At 43.6% G+C, this 24,285-nt stretch overlaps 1 protein-coding gene across 5 annotated transcripts in view; it reads left to right on the forward strand.

The window, feature by feature from the left end:
- The window catches only part of ST3GAL6 (ST3 beta-galactoside alpha-2,3-sialyltransferase 6), a 64,050-nt gene that overhangs the window by 2,819 nt on the left and 36,946 nt on the right, over nt 1-24,285 (forward strand). For 2 of the 5 annotated variants that reach the window (XM_081327601.1, XM_081327600.1), the window contains exons 2-3: nt 8,155-8,194; nt 10,610-10,643. In XM_081327601.1, coding sequence (XP_081183727.1) covers nt 8,177-8,194; nt 10,610-10,643 — 52 coding nt within the window. In that variant the 5' untranslated portion in view covers nt 8,155-8,176. Of the gene's footprint in view, nt 1-8,154; nt 8,195-10,609; nt 10,644-19,252; nt 19,626-19,659; nt 19,990-24,285 lie in introns of those variants that run through there. The other 3 variants (XM_081327603.1, XM_081327602.1, XM_081327604.1) reach the window with 3 other exon arrangements.

Here is a 24,285-nt window from a genome sequence, read left to right on the forward strand (position 1 = left end):
GTGTTTCCAATTATCAAAGCACCGTTAAAAACAGTAGTTTATAATAGTTCTTCCATTCAGGAGTCTTATAATTATCAGCCAGTCAGATTTACGAGTCCAGAATGATTAACCACCTAGGAGCTTTCCAATAAATTCCCCCCTAGAAGATTAGCCAAAGTCAAGGTTTTTCTTTTTCTGCAAACAATTCTTGAGCTTAGAAATCACAGCTCAGTTAAGTATTTATAATCCCAGAAGGTCAGCAGTTTTAAAAACATAGTTTTCACTCTATAGTGGGTAGCCCAGTGTGTTTTCTTTCCTCTGTTCCCAGCTGTTGTCTGGCAAAAAGCCACTGAGGTTCAAAGGAACAAGTTGTTCTTTATTTCTGGGCATCTTGTCAATTTTTGAGTCAATGCAGCTGTTGTTCTATATTCTAATCTCCACTAGATGTCAGTAGCCATTCATTTTCCAACTTTTAAAACAAAAAGTTATTTTTTTGTAATTTCATTAATACTCTTTCAGATGTAAAGTCTTGACAGGTTTCATGATTTTCAGATTTATCCAGACTGTAGTATTATTAAGTTCATTTCAATATATTTCTGTACCCCCTACACTTTTATTAAGTCTCCGCTTCTGTCTATGGAAGGGTGGGGGTGTGATCCCCTCCTCACTTTCAGAGGATTTTTTGCTTCTTGGGGATCTTTTCCAGGAAATCAGTTATAAAATAGAAGAGAGAAGATCAATATTCTCACCCAGTTCCAAGCATGTTGTTCACGGTTGTTCTCGTTCATGGGTCGGCAACCCGCGGCTTTGGAGCCGCATGCGGCTCTTTTAACCTTCTACTGCAGCTCCCAGTTCTCCTCTGCCATTTGCAGAGAGAGGGAGACAGAGACAGAGAGGCACTTGCGCTCTCCCCCCTCTCCTTCCAGCAACTTCAGCCGAATAAGAATGTCTCCGGTGTCAGCTTGTCGGAGAACATGGGTCCGGCTGGCCAGGTGAGGAGAAGATCAGAGGGAGAGAGAGAGAGAGAGAGAGAGAGAGAGAGAGAGAGGGAGGGAGGGAGGGAGAGAGAGAGAGAGAGAGCTGTCTGGATTCTCATTCCAACCCCCAAACTCATATGGGGGTGATTTTGGGAGGGTATCAAAGGGATCCCAGATTTCAGACAGGAAGAGAGTTTTGGGAGGGAAGGAGGCATGTGAGCCCACCCAGCCTGGGACACAACAGACACACCCAGGCCAAATGCAGGGAAACTCCGAAGTCCTCTGATCCTTCCCAAAATGAAATGAAGGCAATTGATTGGTGGACGATGAGCAGACAGAGGTCCGAGGGAAAAAAGGGGATTTCAGCCAGGCTGTTTTCGCGCAAAAACTCCATAACCAGCTCTGCTGCTTCTGTGCCTCTGTAGATTTAATCTCAGTCCAGTTCCGCTCTGGGAGAAACAAAGTCCCAAGAGTTTCTTTCACTCTTGAAACCGACCGGATGGTGGGCAGAGGCTGGGACAGCAGCCTCACTCCTGGCTCACCACAGGAGCCTCAGACACAGAAACTCAGGAGGAAGCAAAGCCCCTGAGTGGCAAGAGGGGTTCTGAGATGACCACTGCCCTTCCACCTCCCCTCCCCGGGGCTCACATCAATTGATGAAGGTGCAAGCTGAAGGCTCACATCAATTGATAAAGGTGCAAGCTGAAGGCTGTGAGGACAAACTTTGTAGAATGCTGGAAGAAAGAATGCTATGCCTTCCATAATACCGTGTTAATTCACAGATATCTTTTTTTGAAAAATAATAATAAAAACACTGTTTTAAATACATAGAGAAAGAAAGAAAATTAAAAGAAAAAGAACAGCTTGATTGGTTCAAACCAAGGCACATCTTTCTCCAAATTTTCTCCTGTGTTTCAATCACTTTTCAAAAAGTTTTATTTGGAGAAAGAAAATTTCTCCTTTTCACTTGCCCTTTTTTTTGCCTTTGTGACCCACAATATACACAAATAAGCAAAATCCAGCAGAAGATTCAAGGGGGAAAAGTGCAAAGTGTGAGGTGGCTGCAAAACCCAACAATTTTAGGCAGCTTCAACACAAAAAGACATTTTTAAGGAAAGAGCAAAGGACCCCAATGAGGGGCAGCCATTTGCTCCTCATCACTGCCAGAATCCCCTGAAGGAAGAGCTTCTCCCCCCAACTGAAGACTGACAAACCCCCAATCCCCCTTTCGGAGCAAGGTAGACAGAAGAGATTTTGGGGGACCTCAAGGGGGTCCTTTGGGGGGATTTGGTGGGAGATCCCCACCCAGACCACCCTCTGCCTGCAGCCAGCCAGCCACCTTCCTAGCCTCAGGAACCGGCCATTCCTGAGGAAGGAGGTGGGGAGGGGTCCCACTACCTGATGGCAGGTTCTGCCCTGGATGGGGGGCAGGGGGACCCAACCTGCCACAGCCAACTCAATGCCAGACAACTTGCCACAGGATGTGTTTCTTATGACCCGAACTTTAGTTTTAAGGTTTATGGGTGTTTTTGGACTCCCTCCCCCAAATCAGGAACCTTCCCTGGTGTGAAAAGGGAAGCAATTTGGCTGCAGGTGAAGCTGAGTCTATTGCCAAAAAGGGGTTTTCAAGGGGGGCTTTCTCCCAGACCCCCAAAATTGGCTGAAATTTCTCAGCCTTTGAATCAGTTTCTTTTCAAGGCAGAGGAAACAGAGAGAGAGAGAAGGGAGGGAGAGGGAGAAAGGGAGGGAGGGAGAGGGAGAGAGAGGGAGGGAGGGAGGGAAGGAGAGAGGGAGAATATGAATACATGTGGTTGTCCTTATTAGACTTTTAGTAAAGAACGTTTAATGAAATATTTTGATTTTTTAAAAAATTAAGAGATGAGGTATGGGGATAATTTTATTATGAGCATTTTATTTGAAAGTAACCTTTGACTCAGCGTCTTTTTCTTGGAGTTCAAAATGTTTTTGTTGCATGCAGAAATAAAAATTTGTTTTCTTTGTAGCAGTTCATTGGTTTCATAAATGCAACACACTATAGTTTTTTTTATACACAACATAAAGGTAAAAAACGATATATGCAGTGTTATCTTCATTTTAGATGTCAAAAGGGTTTTGTGGCTCCCAGTGTTTTATGTGGGAAACGGGTTCAAATGTCTGTGAGTGTTTAAGGTTGCCGACCCCTGTCCTAGTTAGTGCTTTTGGACTTCGACTGCTGGTAGCTTGGGCTAGTCATTGGTGTGCAGCTAGCCATTCTCCTGTCGGGTTGTAGGGCTTCCCCCAGATCAAACAGATTGACTGCCGTCTTTCCATGATCCACAGGGGGGTCCTCCTTCGTTGTCTCTCTGGGGCGACTTTAGACCCATTTATGGTCCCCTGGCAGGGCAAAACCAGCCCTGGGGTGCAGAGCTCTGCAATCCCTCAGCTGCGCGCTATGTGCAAAACCCTACTTTTTGGTTTCTTGTCATACGTTTACCAATGATTTTCCTTCTTTTAAGAGGGTTATGCACAATGGGAAGACACGTGATACAGATTTGATCTCTACACTTGAACAAATTTAGGCACAATTTTCTTATTGGAAATAATATCTTCCAACTATTACCCTGACTAACACATCAACCTGAGCAGTGGAAAAGGCCTCTTATGTGGAGCATGTATGGTCTTGGGGGGGGGGGGGAAGGAAGAGTCTGGAGAGTTAAAATGATTCAATTCTAATACAGTAAAGATGGAAAAAGTTAACGCTATCTGCTCCAATATCTAACTTCCAGACCTTCTGCCTACTGTACAATCCACTAATATTTTATTGAAGGCTAGAATAAGAAAGGGTGGTTTTTACAAATCACACTATATTAGATCTTGGTCAATGTGTCTTTGTAATGTCTTCAGAGTAAGGTGAGCCAAAACAATTCCCTCAAAGTATCAGTAAGACAGAAGTGGAAGTTCCAGACAATATTAAGCTTGTTAGAATAACAGACACAAAATAATTATACATCATTAAATGTTTTTGTGTTGAAACAAGCATGATAGTAGGCATAGACTTCAAGATTTTCTCTGGTGACTACTGTTTAAATTCTCTTCCTTACCCAGTCTCCTGAAGATGAGATGGAGGATAACTAAAGAAAAGGCTCTGGGACAGATACCAAAGGTTGATATATTCTGTCTAGGGAATTTTGCTTGGAATCAAGTTGGATACTTTTTCAGGACGAAGTCATTCTTTTTTGCCTAGAGCGTTTAGATCTTCCAAATTATTCTTAATACTTTAATATGGATTTTGCTGTTTGTTAATCTTTATTTGAATAAGAATAAAAGGCACATACTAAGTCGTACAGTATTAACTGCATACAGTTTTAACTGTAAATCAGCTTCATAGTTAATTTATTGCAAAATATATAAATGCACTAACATTGCAATGTAAATGTGATATTACTTTTTCAATTATTTTTTAAGATCCTATTTCTTATGTAAACTTTATGACAGACATTAAAGGCTTAGGGTTTGTTCACCTATTGCACGGGTGTCAAACTCGCTACGTCACGTGATGTGTCATGACATATCGTGACTTTTTCCCCATTGCCGGCAATGGGGTGGGCGCACTTTAGGCGTGGCACATGCGGCCCGCAGGCCGGCAGTTTGACACCCCTGACCTATTGCAATAAGCTATGTTTTATTTTTCTATGTTGAAATAAGCCACAGTTAGTTGGGTTCACATAACACACAAAGCCATACATCATGGGTTAGAAACTTCAATGGCTTCATTCAAACAATGCATTAAACCAAATCCAAGCAAAGGCTTAGTGCAATCAATTAACCCAGCCTAGGAGTTTAACTTTGGTTTGCTCCATTCAGATTTATTTGAGTTACCAAATGCTATTGGTTTTGAAAAAAGTTAAAAATTTTAGCATTTTACATTCTAAAGCCATGACGACTGGATGACTAGAATATAAAACCTGCCATTATAATCCCACTACAACGTAGTCCCTAACCATTGGGAGATACTTTTGTGTGTTGTGGGCAGCTTGAGTGGCTGCCCTTCCCAATTAGCATTAATTGGAAGTTTAAGGTATATTTTAATATTTATTAGTGTATATATTCCAAATAGTATTTTATGATTTATTGATGTTTTTACAATATTCATAATTATTCTTTTTAAAAAATGTACAAAACACACATCCTAGGATACAGAACAAGCTTTTAAAAACTTCAGAAGAATGAAAATGTTATTTTACTTAAAAATGCATAGAAACCAGTGAATTAGGTAGGACTCCCAAGATCTAAGTTAGTTTTACCATTGTGTGAGCTAAAGCTGTCATATCTGGGTTGCAAACATTCTGACAACCACTAGATGGCAGCAAGTCACTTTACATGATTTCCTTAGCTCCATTAGGATTTTTATAACTCAGATAATAACAGCCTAGTAAAACTGATCCCCCCCAACGTAGCATCCATTCCTTATTACTTCTCCTCTAGAACAGCAGGTCCCAACCTTTCTGGCTCCATGAAGCAGCAGTGTGTGTGTGGGGGGGGAAGGGATGGTTGCGCATGCTTCCCACTGCAAATGGAGCTTCGCATGCTCGCTCATCGCTTGCATGGCCCAGTTTCCAACAGTCCGCAGACCGTTATCGGTCCACAGACCTGGGGTTAGGGACTCTTACTCTACAAGAAGTATTTTTGCAGCATAATAACCAAGTTTGATATACGTTAAATCATGCAGATCATTTATTTTACAATAACATGTTATTTAGTTCAGGAATAAATTCAAATAATGAGTTAGCATTAGAAGCAAAAACATGACAGGATCTTTTGGCACAGCAAAGATATATTGTTCTGTAATAGGTATTATATTTCTCCATTTCTTTATTTACAAAGCTATTCAGTGTACTTTGAATACACAGAACTTGATATTGACTTACTGTATTAACTTGTTACTGAGCTAACAAAGTATATAACAAAGTATGTATATTATCACAGCAAACAGTTTGCTTGGTAATAAGAGTTTTCTTTGCTTTGTGCTATTACAAAGTATTATACAATATACAAATACTATTGGTGGTTGTTTGGTTCAGATTCTTTCAATTAAAATGTGATGACCAAGGGCACAGCACAGAGGCAATGCAGTCAGCTGGCAATTCAAACCGCCCTTTAATTGCTCCAAATTTTCCCCAAATGCTCTGTTTCTGGCAAGCCTCCAAACAAAGGAAGACACACACACCTTCAGCCGCCTCTGGCTGCAAGTAGTTTCACATACAGTCTGATTAGAACGGGAATTTACTCAAGGCCATGGAGATAACAAGGAATGACACATACATCATAAACCTAAGGAGTCTGTGTGAATACAAGCTTGCCTGAACAGTTTCAGAAGAGAAGCCAAAATACAGTCTGAGGTCTTTGAACATCCAAGCAATGTTGTCAGTCAGTCCAATGGTCAGAGTTTCCAGGTTTCCAAGCAGAAGTCACAGAACAAGCGATCAACAACAACACACAAAACTCCAAGGAATCAGCATTTGTTCCCGACAAATGCCTCTCGCCACAGCATCTCCTTAAATCTGAGTCTCCAGGTATGCCTTGTGGAGAGGGGCAGGCCACTCTCCTGAGTAGTTGAGCCTGCCTGCGTTGTTCTCTCCTTCTCTCCACTCTCCGTGCTCTAGGATCAGGTGGGGGTGGCCCTTGCTCATCGCCTGAACTCTGTCTCTCCTGTTCATCCTGTCCCAATCTTGAAGGGCCCCCGCCTGCCACATTTCTCTGAAGCCTCAGACACCTCTCCCTCGACCTCCATAGCGTCCTGTTCCAGCTCATTTTCCTCACAGATTCAGGCTCCGACGGAGGCCTCACATAAATCTTAATAACTTTTAAAAATAATTTGTCAGGCTTTTCAAATACTTTTTTGTAGAATCTCAGGTTAAATAATGAAGTAAACAAATATTTAAATAATACCACGAAAAAGTTTGCCTACAGAGTACTTGAGGTAAAGTAGAACTCACATGATATTCTTAGATGTACTTTTCCTGCCCTCTATTGTGAAATCTCATGACTGTGACAAAACTTTCATTTAAAGTACATTTGGATCATACCTTCACGCCTGGGGCCAATAACAATTTATGGCTGAATTCACACATCCCATTATGGTTTAACTTTAGTGGAAAATGTAAAGTAAGTCACGTATGAGTGGATTTCCCTGGCTGTTTGTCAAATGTGACTATTAATCTCTGTGAGGGAGTGGAAAATTGCAAGCTGGGCCCTATTGTTACGCAAAGTAAATTAAGAAACAGATGCTGAGCGAAGTGGTACTGACAGTCTGCTACCTACTCTCCTAATTTCTTTATGTCAGAGATATCAGCAATATCTCTGCCAGAAGAACAATATTATCTCTTTGCAGAAATAAGACTCAGCTGTTAACTGTATTGAGAGTGGGGTTTGGATATTGGAGATTCTGAGAGCAAGAGTGATACTTGCTATTAGGAACAGGATTGCTACCTTTCTGTCCATGTTTGTATATTTTCTAAATACATCTGCTTGGTTGCTTATGACACAGAATGCCAAACTTAACCTTGACTTTAGTTTTATGAGTAGACCATGCCAATTAAATAAACTTTTGGCAAGCACAGAGCTCTGTGAACCCAGGCAATAAGCTTATGGAAATATTGATAAGCAACATTTTGGCATCTTGACAAGTGACATTTCAAAATGGCTTCATCACTGTTAATATATAATCCCTCCTGTGCCTGGTGGTTTGTATTCTTAAAAATCCTGTTTTAAAACATTATTATTATTTTTATTTAACTCTTGTATGCCACCCAGAAACACTTTTTATGAGATAGTGGCTATATTAATTTGCTAAATAAATAAATAAACTAAACCTATTGCAAATAGGGATTTGCTCCAAGTATCATGAAACCATATTATCAAGGATATAAAATTAAAGCTGAGTATTCAGTACTGTCACATGGATCAGTTATCTTTTTTTCTAGATTGCAAAGGTCACACTTGGACAGAATGTCTGCAGTTCTCTTAACAATTGCATAGTAACTGCTACTTGCTTGTAGCAGTAAAAACCAGCATATGGAATAGGAAAAGAGGGACAGGAAAGAAGAGAGACAGAACCATAAATTAACAGGCAGGGTAGAGATCAGTTTTAACATTTTAATGCTAACACACTGTTATTAATGTCATGATTTTTCTTTTCTTTTCTTCTTTTTACTAATAGGTCCAGAATTTCTTCCCTTCTGATGCATCTAAGGCTACAAGTAGGTCCCAGTTCCTAATTTTTATTCTTATGAAATTCTAAAAGAATTCAGTGATTTCCCTCAACTAGAAATAAAGTCATACTCCTAGTTTACCAATAGCATATCATATCCAAATAAAAACTACATATACCATAAGAGTAGACATATTACCCTAGATTTAAAAGTTTTATTTTTTTCATTTTTCATTCTGGTGAAAATTTATTCTACTCTAGTAAATGATACATAAAAAAAACCCCAGCACCTAGTAAAACAGCAGTTATCAGCTTTAACAACTAGGTGGTCCTCGACTTAAGACCAGTCAGTTGACAACCATTTGAAGATACAACAGACAGTCCAAAATGGACTTACAATTAATTCCATTCAAAGTTCCACCATCCACCTTCCCCTTGCGGCAATGTGACAGCATTTTGGTAACCAGCCTGCATTTGCAACCTTTTGCAGCACATGTCCATGATTTATATTTCTTCCAGAAATTGCCATTTACTTCTGGTTTCTGGGGGAAAAAATGCAACATAGAGAACGGTTCTCTAAATGACCTGGGTGTTCCTTAACAACCACCAGAAAAAAGGTCATAAAACTGGTCAGTCACATGATGATCTGCTTTATGATTTCAAATAAGGGGTCAATTACGGTTGTAAATTGAGAACTACCTGTGTATTCTAAAAATCTAATAAAGGTAAAGGTAAAGGTTCCCCCGCACATGCGTGCTAGTCGTTTCCGACTCTAGGGGCCGGTGCTCATCTCCGTTTCAAAGCCGAAGAGCCAGCGCTTGTCCGAGGACATCTCTGTGGTCATGTGGCCGGCATGACTAGACGCCAAAGGCGCACGGAACGCTGTTACCTTCCCACCGTAGTGGTCCCTATTTTTCTACTTGCATTTTTACGTGCTTTCGAACTGCTAGGTTGGCAGAAGCTGGGACGAGTAACAGGCGCTCACTCTGTTATGCGGCACTCGGGATTCGACCCGCCAAACTGCCGACCTTCTGATCGGCAAGCTCAGCATCCTAACTCACTGAGCCACCGCGTCCCATAAATCTAATAGAATGGTGTTATTTTCCACTTCTTTTCTAAAAAATAATAGAGAAGGGGCCATCATGACTTGGCAAGAAACGTGCTCCATACAGCTGGAATCTAAGTAACATCTCACAGGGAGGCAATCAGAAGTATGCCAATCTGGACTGAGCAAATGGTCCTGTAGGCAGCAAGACCTGGACCATAGACGATTTTATATAATGTTACCAGCACATTAAATCTGAAACCTATTGGCTAGTAATGGTGTTTCTAGATAGCATTCTCCTGCTAAATCATTTCTAATCTGTCTTCTAACTTGTCAACAAGCAGGCAACCACCTTTTGAATCAACTGTTTGTTAGTATCCTCAAAAGGCAACCCTATGTAGGCACCATTATAGTAATAATATGAAGCTCCTATAAGTGCAACCCAGGTTGTGTCAGGGGATGGTTTGCTTAGCATGATTCTATTCCTTTGGTTCAACCACCAAAGGAAGGCCTGCTCTGAATTCTCCCCCCCTGCCGCAAAAAAATAATAATACATGGAGCTGGATTATAAGACAGATCTTTTTAGTGGGACACAAGCATCTTTTTTGTATTCAGGAAGGCCCTCAAATCAGTTTTGTCCCAGCATCTTTACAATAGGCAGCAAACTTTTAAAAATAAAAATATTCATTTCTTTATTAGATTTTTATTTCACCTTTATTACTTCTATAAGTAAGGCAGTGACCATACTAGTATTCCTTTGTCCTCCTGTTTTCCCACAACAACCGTGTGGGGTGGGGTGGTTTGAGAGAAAGTGACTGGCCCAAAGTCATGCAAGTAGTTTTCATGCCTACAGCAAGACTAGAACTCATTATCAAAATATTCACCTATTATGTGACCCCAAATGTGTTTGATTTTGCCTTAGAATGCTATGTCATTAAGCCATTGTGATTTATATAATATATTGCTCATATACATAGTGCACTTTATTTATCTTGTTTTGTTTCTTTTCTCATTGTTCAGTGTAATCCTATACCTATTTACATGAAATATGCCCTAATGAATATGATTAGTTTTTAGTCAATTGCATTGCCACATTCTTTTACTATTATAATTGTAACTACGATCCTTTTTACTATTATCATTTAAAAAGAAATGATAAGATGAAAGTTGTTTCTAGGATTATTTTTCTAAATTAAGGAGTATCTACAGCACTGTATTTCATTTTTTAATACGCATTGCCCTATCTATATATGATGCTTCCTACAGCAGCATTCAGTATTGCGTAGGTGGTTTCTCGTTTTACTTCAATGGAACGCGAGACACAATCAGTTGTGCTTCAAGGCCTGGAAACCAAGATTCATGTGCAAAGCTGATGACAACAACGTAATCTCTGCTAAATACAAGATTTGTCATTCACAGTATCGAAAGGCTAGGAATCAATACAAAATGATAGGTGAGCAATCTCCAATTCATGTATTCTTTAGCATATTTTTAACACCAGGGATTTTGTGCTGATTATTTAAGCAGTGTTTGAAAGCATTTTAATCCGATGCTATGCATTTCAGAGATAAAAGCTAACAGAGATTAACTATTTAATGGAAGTTGTTTATCAGGTAAAGGTAAAGGTTCCCCCGCACATGTGTGCTAGTCGTTTCCGACTCTAGAGGCCGGTGCTCATCTCCGTTTCAAAGCCGAAGAGCCAGCGCTTGTCCGAGGACGTCTCCGTGGTCATGTGGCCGGCATGACTAGACGCCAAAGGCGCACGGAACGCTGTTACCTTCCCACCGTAGTGGTCCCTATTTTTCTACTTGCATTTTTACGTGCTTTCGAACTGCTAGGTTGGCAGAAGCTGGGACGAGTAACAGGTGCTCACTCTGTTACGCGGCACTCGGGATTCAACCCGCCAAACTGCCGACCTTCTGATCGACAAGCTTAGTGTCCTAACCCACTGAGCCACCACGTCACATTTATCAGACCCGTTTCCTTTTCCCATCACTGGAATAGATTTTTTTTCCCTCCTGATCCCAATTTATAGGTAATACAACCTGTTTTGCAACAATAAGCGTACTTAGAAGTTTTATTGATCTGTTGCTAAAGGGATGTTCTCTTTGAAGAAAAAAGTGGCAGACAGGTAAGTATTTTTATCAAAAAGTGATCAGACGCATCACTTTCCTGCTTACTTTATTAGATACAAATAGCAGCTGATTTAGGAAAAGAACTCAATTATCCCTGCTCATAGTTATTTCTAACTGGCTTATTTTTCCTGGGAATTGTGTAAGATTGAAATTTCAACAAAGAAACCTTGTTTTTAATTGTAATATATCCTGTGTCCTCAATACTTACTCCCTTCTCGGCCACTACAGTATTTTGTTTTGTGCAGCTTACCCGATATTGTACTTCCTTATTCTGTTATGCACCCTAAACATGGCTTTGGTTTATGTCAGCTAATGTTTACTGATTTCAGAATCATCAGGTTGGTTGATAAATGATAACTCAATGGCTGCACGTCAGAAATGAGGGAAAGCAAGAGATAGTCAAGTGTTTAGACTACCTGGGCCATCAACAGAGGTTGATGTTTTCTAAGAAACCTTTGGAAGGGATATTCTGACCTCCAACATATTTTTACTAGTTAACATGGGGAGATAAATAAGTTTGTTTACAAGCTGAAACTCTTTGTTATTCTTTCCCAACTTATAACGCAATTTGGTTCTGGGGGCTGATTCTTTGTTCTAAAACTCTGCTAATAAGAGAGAATTGCCACCTCACCTTGGGATTTATGATTATTTCACCTGTCACTGCCCACTGCAAGATGGGTGGGAGAACAAAAGGCAGTGCCACTCCTTCCTTTTACTTAAGATGACCAAATTTAATAGTTTATCTGCCCCTCAGTTCCTCTCACTCAAGTTGGCTTCCGGCGCGATTTAAAAACTTATTTATTTGAACAATCTGGCCTGGTTTGATGGGTTTAGGGTTGGATCTAATTTTAACATAGTTTTAATCATTGTATTATATTGGGCATGATTATTTAATTCTTTTAACTTCTTTTAACTTTTGTATTTATATTCTGATATTTATTGCCCTGTACACCACCCTGAGTCCTTCGGGAAAAGGGCGGTATAAAAATTTAATAAATAAATAAATAAAAATATTTCCCATTCCTAACCACACTGAAATTAGGAGGGCAGAAAACCCGGAGTAAGACAAGATGCAGTGATTAATTATGTCTCTGTGTCAGTCAGAAACCATTTCCTTTCTTTTTTTTTCTTTTTCCTTTCTTTTAAAGGACTATTAATTTACTATCTCAGGAGAAAAATCACACTGAAAACCTTTGAAATCTTGATTGTTCTCCCAGGTTTGCAGTAGGGTGCTGCTGAGCCCCTATGGGTAGTTTTTGTTCAGTTTTCTCTTTTTGATGTCTATAATTTGTTCCTTATTTTTTTTAAAAAAAATATCCCTGCATTTAAAGTATAAGCCATACAGAATTGAACGGAGTTGGTGGCCTCAACGTTATGTAAATACAGTATGTATACTGGGAAGCAGCAGTGTCCTTCTGCTCTCTCACGGAATTGGGGTGGGGAGCACAAGATGCCTGACATCTTCTCCTTATAAACATTCTCCAAGGCCTGCCAACTGAAGCTTGGGGGGGGGGAATGGGGTGGAAGAACTCCAGTCTCACCTTTCTAATCTTCTAAACTCCCAGAGATGGGAGCCTAAGTAATAGAAGGTGGAGACCTCCATTTGTATGTGAACTCATTCCAGGTTCATCATGCACCCTTCTCTGACTACCAATTTATTAAGTTCAAAGATTTTGAGAAAGATTTTCAAGATGGCGGACGTGCAGGCGGTCGTGTTAGGCTGAGCTCTGCAAGTCCGAGAAAAGAGGCGCCCTAGGAGCCCCTCAGGGGTGTTTTATGCCCTGGGTTGGGGTGAAGTGTAGCGGCAATGATTTAGGCAGTTGGATAAAGCTTTTGCTAACTTGGTCAGCGTTCCGTGGGGCTGTCGGTCCGCTGCTTGCCGGGTTGGATGTTTGCGGCGCTTTCCTGCTGTGTTGGGCGGCCTCCGGGCTTCCTTCGGCGGCGTCTGGCGTTCTCGGCGGCGTCTGGCGTTCTCGGCGGCCGGCAGCGGTGTTTCGGCGGCGACGGAGCTGGCGTCTTTGGATGGCCCCCGACTGCTGACGGCTTCGACGGAGACATTTGCGGGCTGCTTTGGGCCGTTTCTTTGGTCGGTCTGCCTCTGCTTTTGCCTGTGTCGGCGACGACGCTTTCGGCCCATCTCAATGACGACGGCGGCGACGTTGCTCCCAGGCCGTTTTTGGGCCATTTTATCATCGACCGCTGCGGTCTGGCCTGCTTCTTCCGGACCGTTTGTCCCGCTACCACCTGGGCCTTTTCGGCCCGCTTTCCATCGGCGGTGGCGGTGGCCTTCCCTGGATTGTTTGCGGCTTCGGCAACGTTCCGGTGGCAACGGTGATGGCGTCGTCGTCGTCCGTAGCGGCGCTCCGGCAGTGGCAGCGGCCCCGATGACTCAGCGGTGGTGTTATGGCCGATCTGCCTGCTCCTCGGCTTGTTCTGCATGCTCCAGATGGTCTGGCACCCCCATTGTTCCTGGTGGCCCCGAAGGTTCCTGGGTTAGCCGGTTAACCCCGGTGGAGCCCAGTGGAGCCCTGTGGACCCTGGTTATTCCGAAGGATCCTGGAAGACCTATGCTCTCCAACGCACCCGTTGTGATCTGGTCGGTGTCGCTGGATTTTGAGGGGGCTCCGGGGAACTCAGTAGACTCGGGGGAGTCAGACTTTGTTGATCACACTATGGAAGGCCCCAATAACTATAGAACTGAGGGCCCATGGAGTTGTGGTCAGGTACAACTTCCTGGAATGGCGGAGCAGCGGGGGACTTGGCCATTAGCAGACCTGACTATGATGGCTTGTTACTTTACTTTACTCCTGCCTTTACAATCTATTGTGCATTGTCCTTTACACAGCATCCCCAAAGGATTCAGAGAACTCTGGGTATTAGCCACCGTGAGAGGGTGGCTTGAACTTACATCTGCTGCCCCTAGAGGTGAGAGCTCTATGGGGCATGCTATACCCAGAGTGGTTGTTTCAGACCACCATCCCCCTGGGAATTGGCTCTGCGGCCGTCGTGAGAGGACGGTGGTTGGCCTGCCCGGGGGGTTTACCCAGCTGAGTGGCAGAGGCTGGGCGGAGGTCTGGGACACCTATTTACCCTCTGTCCAGATCCTCCTTACTGACTATCACCTATGGACTGCCTTCTATCTGGACTGCTTCTTATGCCTTCTCTTAAATACTCTTTCACGGACTTGTTCGCCCTCAGGGGTGCTCCCCCTTCCTGGGTGCGACCCGCCTTTCTAGCCGCTTATAATCTTGAGGAAGGGCCCATTTATTGGGACCCTGAGAGATGGCTGGGCACGGGTAGGGGCCTTCGACGTAAACCCAACAAGAGGCCCCTGATTACTTTTTTGTCTAAATTTTTTAGGGGGTTAGGGAGGGGGGAGGGTCCTTTTGGTTGTTTGGACAAGGGGGGAAGTCCAACAACCTCTGTTCAGGCCAGTGCCGAGGTAGATCGCAGGGGGGAGGAGCGGGGGTCAGTTGCCTCTGGGGCCCCAGGGCTGGTCGTGGGATTACCTATTCCCACGACATCAGGGAATGGCAGCAGGTGTAGGAGCAGAGGGCCGTATCGATCTCAGGGAAGGCCTCCCCGCTGCTTACAAGCGGTGAGGCACTCTGACCCTCTGGCTCCGCCCCAAGGTCCCGGGAGTGAGGATGTGCTGCCTCCCGAGCTCCGGCTGGTGTACCTGAATGCCAGGTCTGTCGCTAATAAGGCTCCTCTCGTCCGCGACTTGGTCGAGGGTGAGCAGGCGGACCTGGCTTGCATCACGGAGACTTGGTTGGGCCCAGAGGGCGGGATTCCTCTGGTTGACCTTTGCCCACCAGGTTTCCGGGTGCTACACCGGCCTCGGGCTCAGGGTAGGGGTGGGGGTGTGGCTGTTGTTATGAGGGAGACCTTGTGTCCGCGGGAGGCCACCGTCCCCCAGATAGTCGGGTGTGAGTCTCTCTTTCTGAGATGCGGCCCTGGTGCGCAGTTGGGCACTCGACCAAGTTGTACCCTTGCGGCCCCTGACCCGGTGCAGATCCCGTCGAGCCCCATGGTTCTCCACGGAGCTCCGGGAGATGAAGCGTCGGAGACGGGGCCTAGAGAGCGGTTGGAGATCCAGCCGATCCGAATCCGACCAATTGCGACTAAGAGCCTATATTAGGTCTTATCTTGCTGCGATAAGGGAGGCGAGGTCTAACCACTTCGCCACCCTTATCGCGTCCGCAGATAATCGCCCGGCCGCCCTGTTTAGGGTGACTCGCTCCCTCCTGAATCAGGAGGTGAGGGAGGAACCCTTGCAGGGTCGTGCCGAGGAGTTTAACCAACATCTGTCAGACAAAATCGCTCGGATTTGGACCGGTTTGGACTCTGACTGGGCAGAGTCTGACGATCAGGACACGGGCGGTCTTGTCGATATTACCTGGGAGGAGTTTGATTCTGTGACTCCGGAGGAAGTGGACAGGATTATGGGGAGGCTAAGCTCCACCACATGTTTATTGGACCCGTGCCCTTCCTGGCTGGTTTATGCAGCCCGGGAGAGGACGCGCAGCTGGTTCCAGGCAGTTATATCGGCTTCTTTGAGTGAGGGTAGCTTCCCTGCCGTCTTGAAAGAGGCGGTGGTGAGGCTTCTCCTCAAGAAACCTGCCTTGGACCCAACTGTATTGAACAACTTTCGTCCGGTCTCCAACCTTCGCTTCCTTGCGAAGGTTGTTGAGAGTGTGGTGGCGCATCAGCTCCCTCTGGTCCTGGATGAAGCGGATTATCTAGACTCGTACCAATCGGGTTTCAGGCCCGGGTACAGCACAGAGACGGCATTGGTCGCGCTGGTGAATGATCTCTGGAGGGCTCGGGACAGGGGACATTCCTCTGTTCTAGTCCTATTAGACCTCTCAGCGGCTTTCGATACCATCGACCATGGTATCTTGCTGCGGCGTCTCAGGGGATTGGGAGTGGGAGGCACGGTTTTACAGTGGTTCTCCTCCTATCTCCAGGGACGCTCGCAGTCGGTGTTGACAGGAGGGCAGAGGTCGACTGCGAGGTCTCTCGTTTGTGGAGTTCCTCAGGGGTCGGTCCTCTCGCCTCTCCTGTTCAACATCTATATGAAACCGCTGGGTGAGATCATTCGTGGCTTTGGAGTTGGGTATCATCAGTATGCTGATGATACCCAGCTTTTTCTTTCGACCCCAAACCACCCCAGTGATGCCCTCAACGTGATGTCCCGTTGCCTGGAGGCGGTCCGGGTCTGGATGGGGAGGAACAGACTTCAACTCAACCCCGACAAGACTGAGTGGCTTTGCATACCTTCATCCCGGGTCTATTCGGATATTCCATCTCTTTCTATGGGGGGTGAATTATTACCCCCTGTAGATAGGGCTCGCAACTTGGGAGTCCTCCTAGATTCACGGCTTACCTTGGAAGACCACATAGTGGCTGTGACTAGGGGGGCTTTCGCCCAGGTCTGCCTGGTGCGCCAGTTGCGGCCCTATCTAAGCCGGGATGATTTATGCACGGTCACTCATGCGCTCGTGACCTCTCGTCTGGACTACTGCAACGCTCTCTACATGGGGCTGCCCTTGAAGACCACCCGGAGGCTCCAACTGGTACAGAATGCAGCCGCGAGAGTTGTGTTGGGAGTCTCCCGATACTCCCATGTTACACCTCTGCTCCGTGAGCTGCATTGGTTGCCAGTTGTCTTCCGGGTGAGATTCAAGGTACTAGTAATGGTGTTTAAAGCCCTACATGGCAGGGGTCCGGAGTACCTCAGGGAACACCTGCTGCCGGCATCAATCTCCCTGAGCCCTGTGCGTTCCCACAGAGAGGGTCTCCTCAGGGTGCCACCGATCAGAGAATGTCGATTGGTTGCCCCCAGGGGGAGATCCTTCTCTGTGGGCGCTCCGGAACTATGGAATCAGTTACCGGTAGAGCTCCGGATGGCGCCCGATCTTCGCTCCTTTCGCCGCGATCTGAAGACGTTTTTGTTTGCACAAGCCGGCCTAGCCTGATGGGGGATTGGTGGGGATTTTTTTCTTGTATTTTTATTGTTGTATCTTTGGGGTTTTATAATTGTAGCATATTGTTTTAAAATCGGGCAATTATTTAATCTCTTAATATTTGTAACTTTGTATTTTATTCTTGCCCTGTGAACTGCCCTGAGTCCTTCGGGAGAAGGGCGGTATAGAAATATTATTAAATTAAATTAAAATTAAATTAAATCCCATTTTGGGGAGAGGGGTAGATGAGGGAATATTGGTCTCCAGAAAGACCTGCATGTATTATATCCACATTCCCCCAACGAAACAGACTTGTCTGATTTCTTTCTCATTCAAAGCAAACTGGTAATTGAGAGTATTATTTGCTGACTGAAGCATGCCCATAACAGACTTAAGCAGGCACAAGGATCTGAGTTGTTGTCACCTCTTGTCCTCATCATCACCAAAATGCAGCAGAATGTTTGTGTGGCAAGATTTGTGATGAAAAAAGAAGAAGAGAAACACCGCTTAGCAGCACAATAATTATAGATGACTCTAGGCTGCCTTAGGAGCAGACTGGGATAAGATGACGACACATCATTAAAAATGGTTAGTAACATGTTTTTATGCCACAACTGGTAAAACATGAAGATAAGCCTGTAATTTTCCATTCAACCCTTTCCAGGAAGGAGGCTGCATGCTTCAGCTGTAATAATAAAGCAAATAAATAGCAAAAGGAATATAAATCCAAATCCACTTGCTTAATTTTTATATTGTTAATACAGGAATTACAACATTTATAACATTGTGAGATTAGAGAAACAAACTTCCCTTGTTTTCAGACAAGGAATGCTGAAGCAATGCTGAAAAATCTGGGAGCACCAATTTTACACAGCACAAATGCAAGCCATCATCAATGTGATATCTACCAGATGGGTGGCTCATGAACCTATCTTCCCAGTCACCCCACCCTCTATGACAGAAGAAAGCTGGGGAAGGCTAATATTTGAAATCTTGTCAGTGCATGTTTGGAAAACCGAGGCCTGATTCACATGTAGAATTGAGCTACAATTGATGGGTTTAACATGACACTGTTAAACCAAAACCAAACAAACCACCCAATGGTTTACATAACATGGGAGGCAACTGTGGCATAAATATTCATTGTCCATTTTCTCTGTTTGCTGAATGCTGCTGTGGGCTTGCCCACGCAATTTAGGGATGAATTTTGACAATACCATCCACTTTGATTCTGAAAACCTTCTCAAATTTTTTATTTAATTGGTGGCTCTGCTCTGAATTGCTTATGGCACCTTAAGAGCTTAAGCATCCAGAGAACCCCTCTTCCAAGATCCAGATCTGCGCCCACCCCCCATGTTCTCTAGACTAGGAGCTGTTAAGATATGCCTCTTCACCCAGGCTTTTAGCAAGGATAATGAGAGCTTCATCGTGGTTATCTTTTATTGCATTTTTTTTAATCTTTGCCAGCTGCTCAGAGTGGCTGAGAGCCAGGTGATATACAAGTTTAAGAAATTATTGTTAAATAATTCTAAGGGCAGTTAAAGCAACACTCCATTATATATAAGATTCAAATAAAACAGTGGGTTTCTGTGAGAACCCCTAGAACAAGAACTCTGCCTTTATGCAGACTGTAGGGATGCCGCTTGGGCCCCCCCAAGCCCTAATAAGCAGGCATATACATAGAATGAAGGCTATTGCTAAGCACATTGATTTGTGCTTCCTAGATTGTAAGCTGCCCTGAATCTTCGGAGAAGGGCGGGATATGAATAAAATAAAACTAAATTAACTGAAAGGAAAGGCTGCCTTCTCTCCTCCTTCCGGTTCTAGAAACCTGCCAGGTGACAAGCAATATCATTGTAAGGCTGCTAGATTGCCTCGTGTATCCTAATGCAGCCGCGCTTCCCCTCTTTTGATCCAGCTGTGGCAATTTGCAGTGAAATGACTAGGGGGAGGAGTCGCCCCGAGTAAAAAGTTTCCTCTCTTCTCACCTAGCGGAAAGGTTTGAGCAGCGGCCACCAGGCGAAGCCTGGGTTGCTCTTACTAAGTTTCCCCGCTGCCTCTCTGGCCGTCTGCTTCCAGCTGCGACTCACAGACGCCTTCCTCAATGTGAAAACTTCCTGCTCCCCTCGACCGGCCTCCCTGTCCGATGAGATAGATCCTGCTCCCTTCCCTGTAGGCAGGCCTGAATTGCAGGGTCGGGAGAAGGGGCGCCCCAACAAAAGCAGAAAGGCCGTCGCCGAGGAAGGAACGTGGAAGGACTAGAGACTAGAGGGAAGGTCCGGCGCTTCCAAGCAGGGCTGTCGGAGGAAAAGGGCTGGGCGCGGAGCTACGGTAAGTGCGGCTGCAGGCGGAAACGGCGAGGATAGGCAATCGGCCCCGAAAAGGTGGGCGCCCTGCCTGCGCTTTAAAGCCGCCTGCCCCGTCGACCCGGGAAATCTTGGCAAAGTTCCCGGGACCGTTCCAGCTCAGCCAATCGGCTGGGGCCCGAGAGACTCCCTTTGCCCAATCGACGGGACCCCAGATTGTTCTCTCCGGGGGGGGGGGGGCGTCGCGGCTTGTCAGGCGGCGCTGCGTTTTCCGGTCAAAGGCACGCGGTGGAAGGCGAGCAGGAGAAAGCGCTGGGTGGATCTCGGCCGAGCCGCGTACTGAGATGTTTGTCTGGCTTTGCGGCGCTACGGTTCTTGTTTCTTGGGAAGTAAGTTGCATTAACTTACCAAGGACTTTGCTTGGGCTGGCGAGGGCTTGCTTTATCGGCTTCCTTGGGTTTTTCCCCCTGTTGCCCGAACGCCCACGTAAACTCTGCGGCGCCTCTGACTTGTCACCCTTAGGCAAGGAAGACTTCCGCGGAGCCTCCTTTGGAAGCAGATGCAACAGCCGACGTGGTTACAGAGCTCGGGTAGTTTTCTATATGTGCCAGGCATACGGCGGGCTTTCCTATTTTGGGTACGCTTCTATGTTGGTCAAATGCTCCGAGACTTTCGCACGAAACACACCTGATCCTGGGGTGACTTTATTCCCTTGGAGTTCTTCGATTACTATCTTTAAAAAAGGCCAGTTTGTCGAAACCCCAACATCCCCCGCCAGTCGAAAAGTTAAAAACCTCTCTCCCCTCCCAGACGGAAATAATGTGCTACCATAACTCCTCCCCCGCCTTGATCAGTTTCGCGCAGTGCGATCCTCAGCGAGTCTAAGGCGATCTTCCCGTTTTAGAAAATAATTTTGGGGGGGGAAAAACCTAAGTCATCCTTTCAGATACATGCAATTGCTGTCTTTTTCCTTTTGGGTTCTTCATCATTTTCTTTCCCTAAGTCCTTAGTTGAGCTTATGCAGTGAATTTAAAGAGGGGATAATAATTAATAATAATAATAATAATAATAATAATAATAATGATAATAATAATAATAATAATAATAATAATAATAATAATAATAATAATAATAATAATAATAATAATAATAATATAAGAAGAAGTAGTAGTAGTAGTTGGAAGGGACCTTGGAGGTCATCTAGTCCAACCCCCTGCTCAGGCAGGAAACCCTATACCATTTCAGGCAAATGGCTGTCCAGTCTCTTCTTAAAAACTTCCAGTGTTGGAGCATTCACCACTTCTGGAGGCAGGTTGTTCCACTGGTTAATTGTTCTAACTGTCAGGAAGTTTCTCCTTAGTTCTAGGTTGCTTCTCTCCTTGACTAGTTTCCATCCGTTGCTTCTTGTCCTGCTTTCAGGTGCTTTGGAGAATAGCTTGGCTCCCTCTTCTTTGGAACAGAGGGGTTATTTTTTTAGTGTAACATCAAATAAAATTCAGCATCTGTATGCCTCCCATTTTGTATAATTAAAGGTTCTCTGACCAATCTCTGCTCAACTTGAGATGAATTCTGTTTGTACAAAAGATAAGGATGGCCTTTTCTGCAAGTCATAAATCTTTCTTGCCTATGGTTTACTACACAGGTGGTGTTTCTTTTGAAGCAGAAAAGGAATCTGTTAGGGAATACAAAACCTGAGAATACAGGTAGTCCTCGACTTACAACAGTTTGTTTAGTGACAGTTCAAAATTACAATGGCACTGAAAAAAATGACTTATGACCGTTTTTCACAGTTATGACCTTTGCAGCATTCCTATGGACACCTGATCAAAATTCAGTCACTTGGCAACTGGTTCATATTTATGACCGTTGCAGTGTCCAAAGGTCATGTGATCCCCTTTTGCAACCTTCTGACAAGCAAAGTCAATGGGGGAGCCAGATTCACTTAACAACTGGGTTACTAACTTTTCAGCTGTGGTGATTCACTTAACAACTGTGGCAAGATAGGTTGTAAAATAAGGCAAAACTCACTTATCAAATGTGTCAGCAACAGAAATTTTGGGCTCAATTGTGGTTGTAAGTCAATGACTACCTGTATTTACTAGTTGCAGAGCCTAGCTAGTTCACACTGGGCCCTAAGGAAGGAAGTGGGCTGTAAATTTATCATACTTCGTTGCTTGGCAGATGTTACTCTTCTAATGTTTCTCTGCATTGAAATGATGGGGAGAGGAAATTTGCATGTCAGTTCTGAGGCAGTGTAGCTGAAAGGCTCAACCCAGGCTGTTCTCACAAGAACTCTGATCCTCTGCCACACTCTGGAACACTGCATTTGGGGATTTACCATATGAGGAAGCGTGTGTGGAATTTTCCACCTATTTTATCATGGTCTTTGAAGCAGGTATGATCTTTGGTGCTGGAGTTCCTCTCTATTGGATCATAACCCATTCAGACAGCTTTAATTTTACGGTAGGATTTATTGTTGAAAATCCATATTCTAGGCCATGGGTGTCAAACTCATCACATGACGTCGCGACGTATCGCGGCCTTTTTCTCATTGCCAGAGGTGGGTGTGGCCTCCGCATGATGCAACAGGGCCAACGGGCCGGTAGTTTGACACCCCTGTTCTACACCAATCTGAAATAAAAATTATGGTATCTTATTTATTTATTTAAAGCATTTATGGGCCAGCCTAAATCAACCAAACTGACTCTGGGCAATTTATAATAAAAAAAACCATCAAAGCCTATCAACAGAACTCTAATACATACGCCAACAAACAAAACAAAATGTTGGTTTAAGCAGCAATATTACCGCAAAACCAATCGGGGCTTTAAAAGTTCGTGGCTCAAATGTCTAGGAAAAGTGCCAGGTTTTGGCAGTGTTTTTAAAGACCAGCTGTGTCAGGGCCAATTGTGCATCAGGACAATGGTCATTCCATAAAATGGGGCTCAAATGATCATAAGCATGGCTTTTAGCAAGGGCATAATTGGTATATGCTCTTGGTAGATGATATTGTACAAAGCATCTCCCCCACCCAGCCATAGCTGCCACCTGGAATTTCTCCTTTCAGAAAAAGATACAGTCATGTATAGTTTATAACGATTATTGTCTTAGTGCAATTTGGCATAAAACCTGAAGGCATGATTTAATATGTCTTTCATGACCTTAAATGGATTTTGAGATTGAATTTACATGGTATACTGAGCCTGAATCCAACAATCTTACACTATAGCAAGAATTTTCATAGTGTTTCACAGAAGCCTATGGTTTTCTGAGAATTACTGTAGGTGATAAAGTGCCCCTCCCCCAGTTCACTTGAATACAGCCAATTTTCTATTACTAGAGTTTTGTCTTTTGAGGAGTTCCAGGAGATTCTATTACCTAAAAGTTTGAAAATCCCAGCCTACTGTATAGCACAATGTATGAAGCAAACCACAATTGAAAAAATTACATTTTGTGGTTTTTACCCTCTTTAACAAGGAAGAAAACTTGATAGACTATTTAATAAATGATCAGTTTCTTCCCTGATATATGGTGTTTGTATAACTGAAAACTTTAATCCTTTTATTCTGGATTCTTCTGAGGGGAGGGTAACTATTGAATCAAAACTGATCAAGAAGAGTGAATTTATTATGTATTCACATAAGCAAATTGGTGAGGTCATAGAAAAACACTAAAACATGCTATAAGATAATTCATTCTTTAAATAATGATTAAACTATAATAAGTGAAAGTTACAATATAAAATTGAATACAGGAATTGCAATGTAATGATTATGCTGATTATATTATGATTATATTATAATAAATGAAAATAAAATATTAAAGCATAATAGCAAAAGACACATTGGTTAGAATCAATAAAAATGGAATAAATCCCAAATCTTATAGTTAAAAAAATTGTAAATATTTAAGTAAAAATCAACCAAACTTGTATTTTTTCAGTACAAAATTCAAAATTTTCAGATTATTTTCAGGCATAGAAAGGGTTACTGATGACACAAGCTATTAAGTTTACTTCTTGTTTTGCTCGATAAAAAAATACAGGAAACCAGAAGTTGCTTTCAAGTTTTGTGTTTTTATTCAGCTGAACAAAGGCTTCTCTAAAAGAGAGAAAAAATCCCAGATATCACAAAAGCCTTATTTTTATACCTTCTTTGATTACATAAGCAATTCACCCACACATAAGATAAAGATTTTGCCCTTTAAGGGCGGCACACTGTAGATAAGAAGGAAGAAAGCAGTAGTAGCTAAAAATGTTCCCTTTTGGGTGTTTCCCCAAGACATCATATGTTTCCGGGTGGGTTAGGATATTGGGTGTTTCCTTTGCTGTCCTTTTATGACCTTGCGTTCATGGTTCTGCAAGTGGCCAGAGATAGCGGTGCCATCTGCACATATTCACAATTGATATGGTACCCTAAGTCCAGGCCAACAGTTTATTAAACTCAAAACTGATGTACAATATATACGTTATCTACCCATCTAGCAATCTAAGAGCAAACAAAAGCCAAATACGTTAAAACTACTTAAAGCAATAAATGCTGTTGAGGCTCCAGTAAAAGCTTACAATCATCCAAGAACTCCCCATGCCAGCTCTGTCAACATCCTGATTCCAGTGTCTGGAGGAAAAGTCGGGTCTTTACATCTTTTCTGAAGGCCAATAGGATCAGGGCCATCTCTCAGGACAG

The sequence above is a fragment of the Vipera berus genome (assembly GCF_964194415.1).
Source record: "Vipera berus genome assembly, chromosome: 4".
Taxonomy (NCBI): domain Eukaryota; kingdom Metazoa; phylum Chordata; class Lepidosauria; order Squamata; family Viperidae; genus Vipera; species Vipera berus.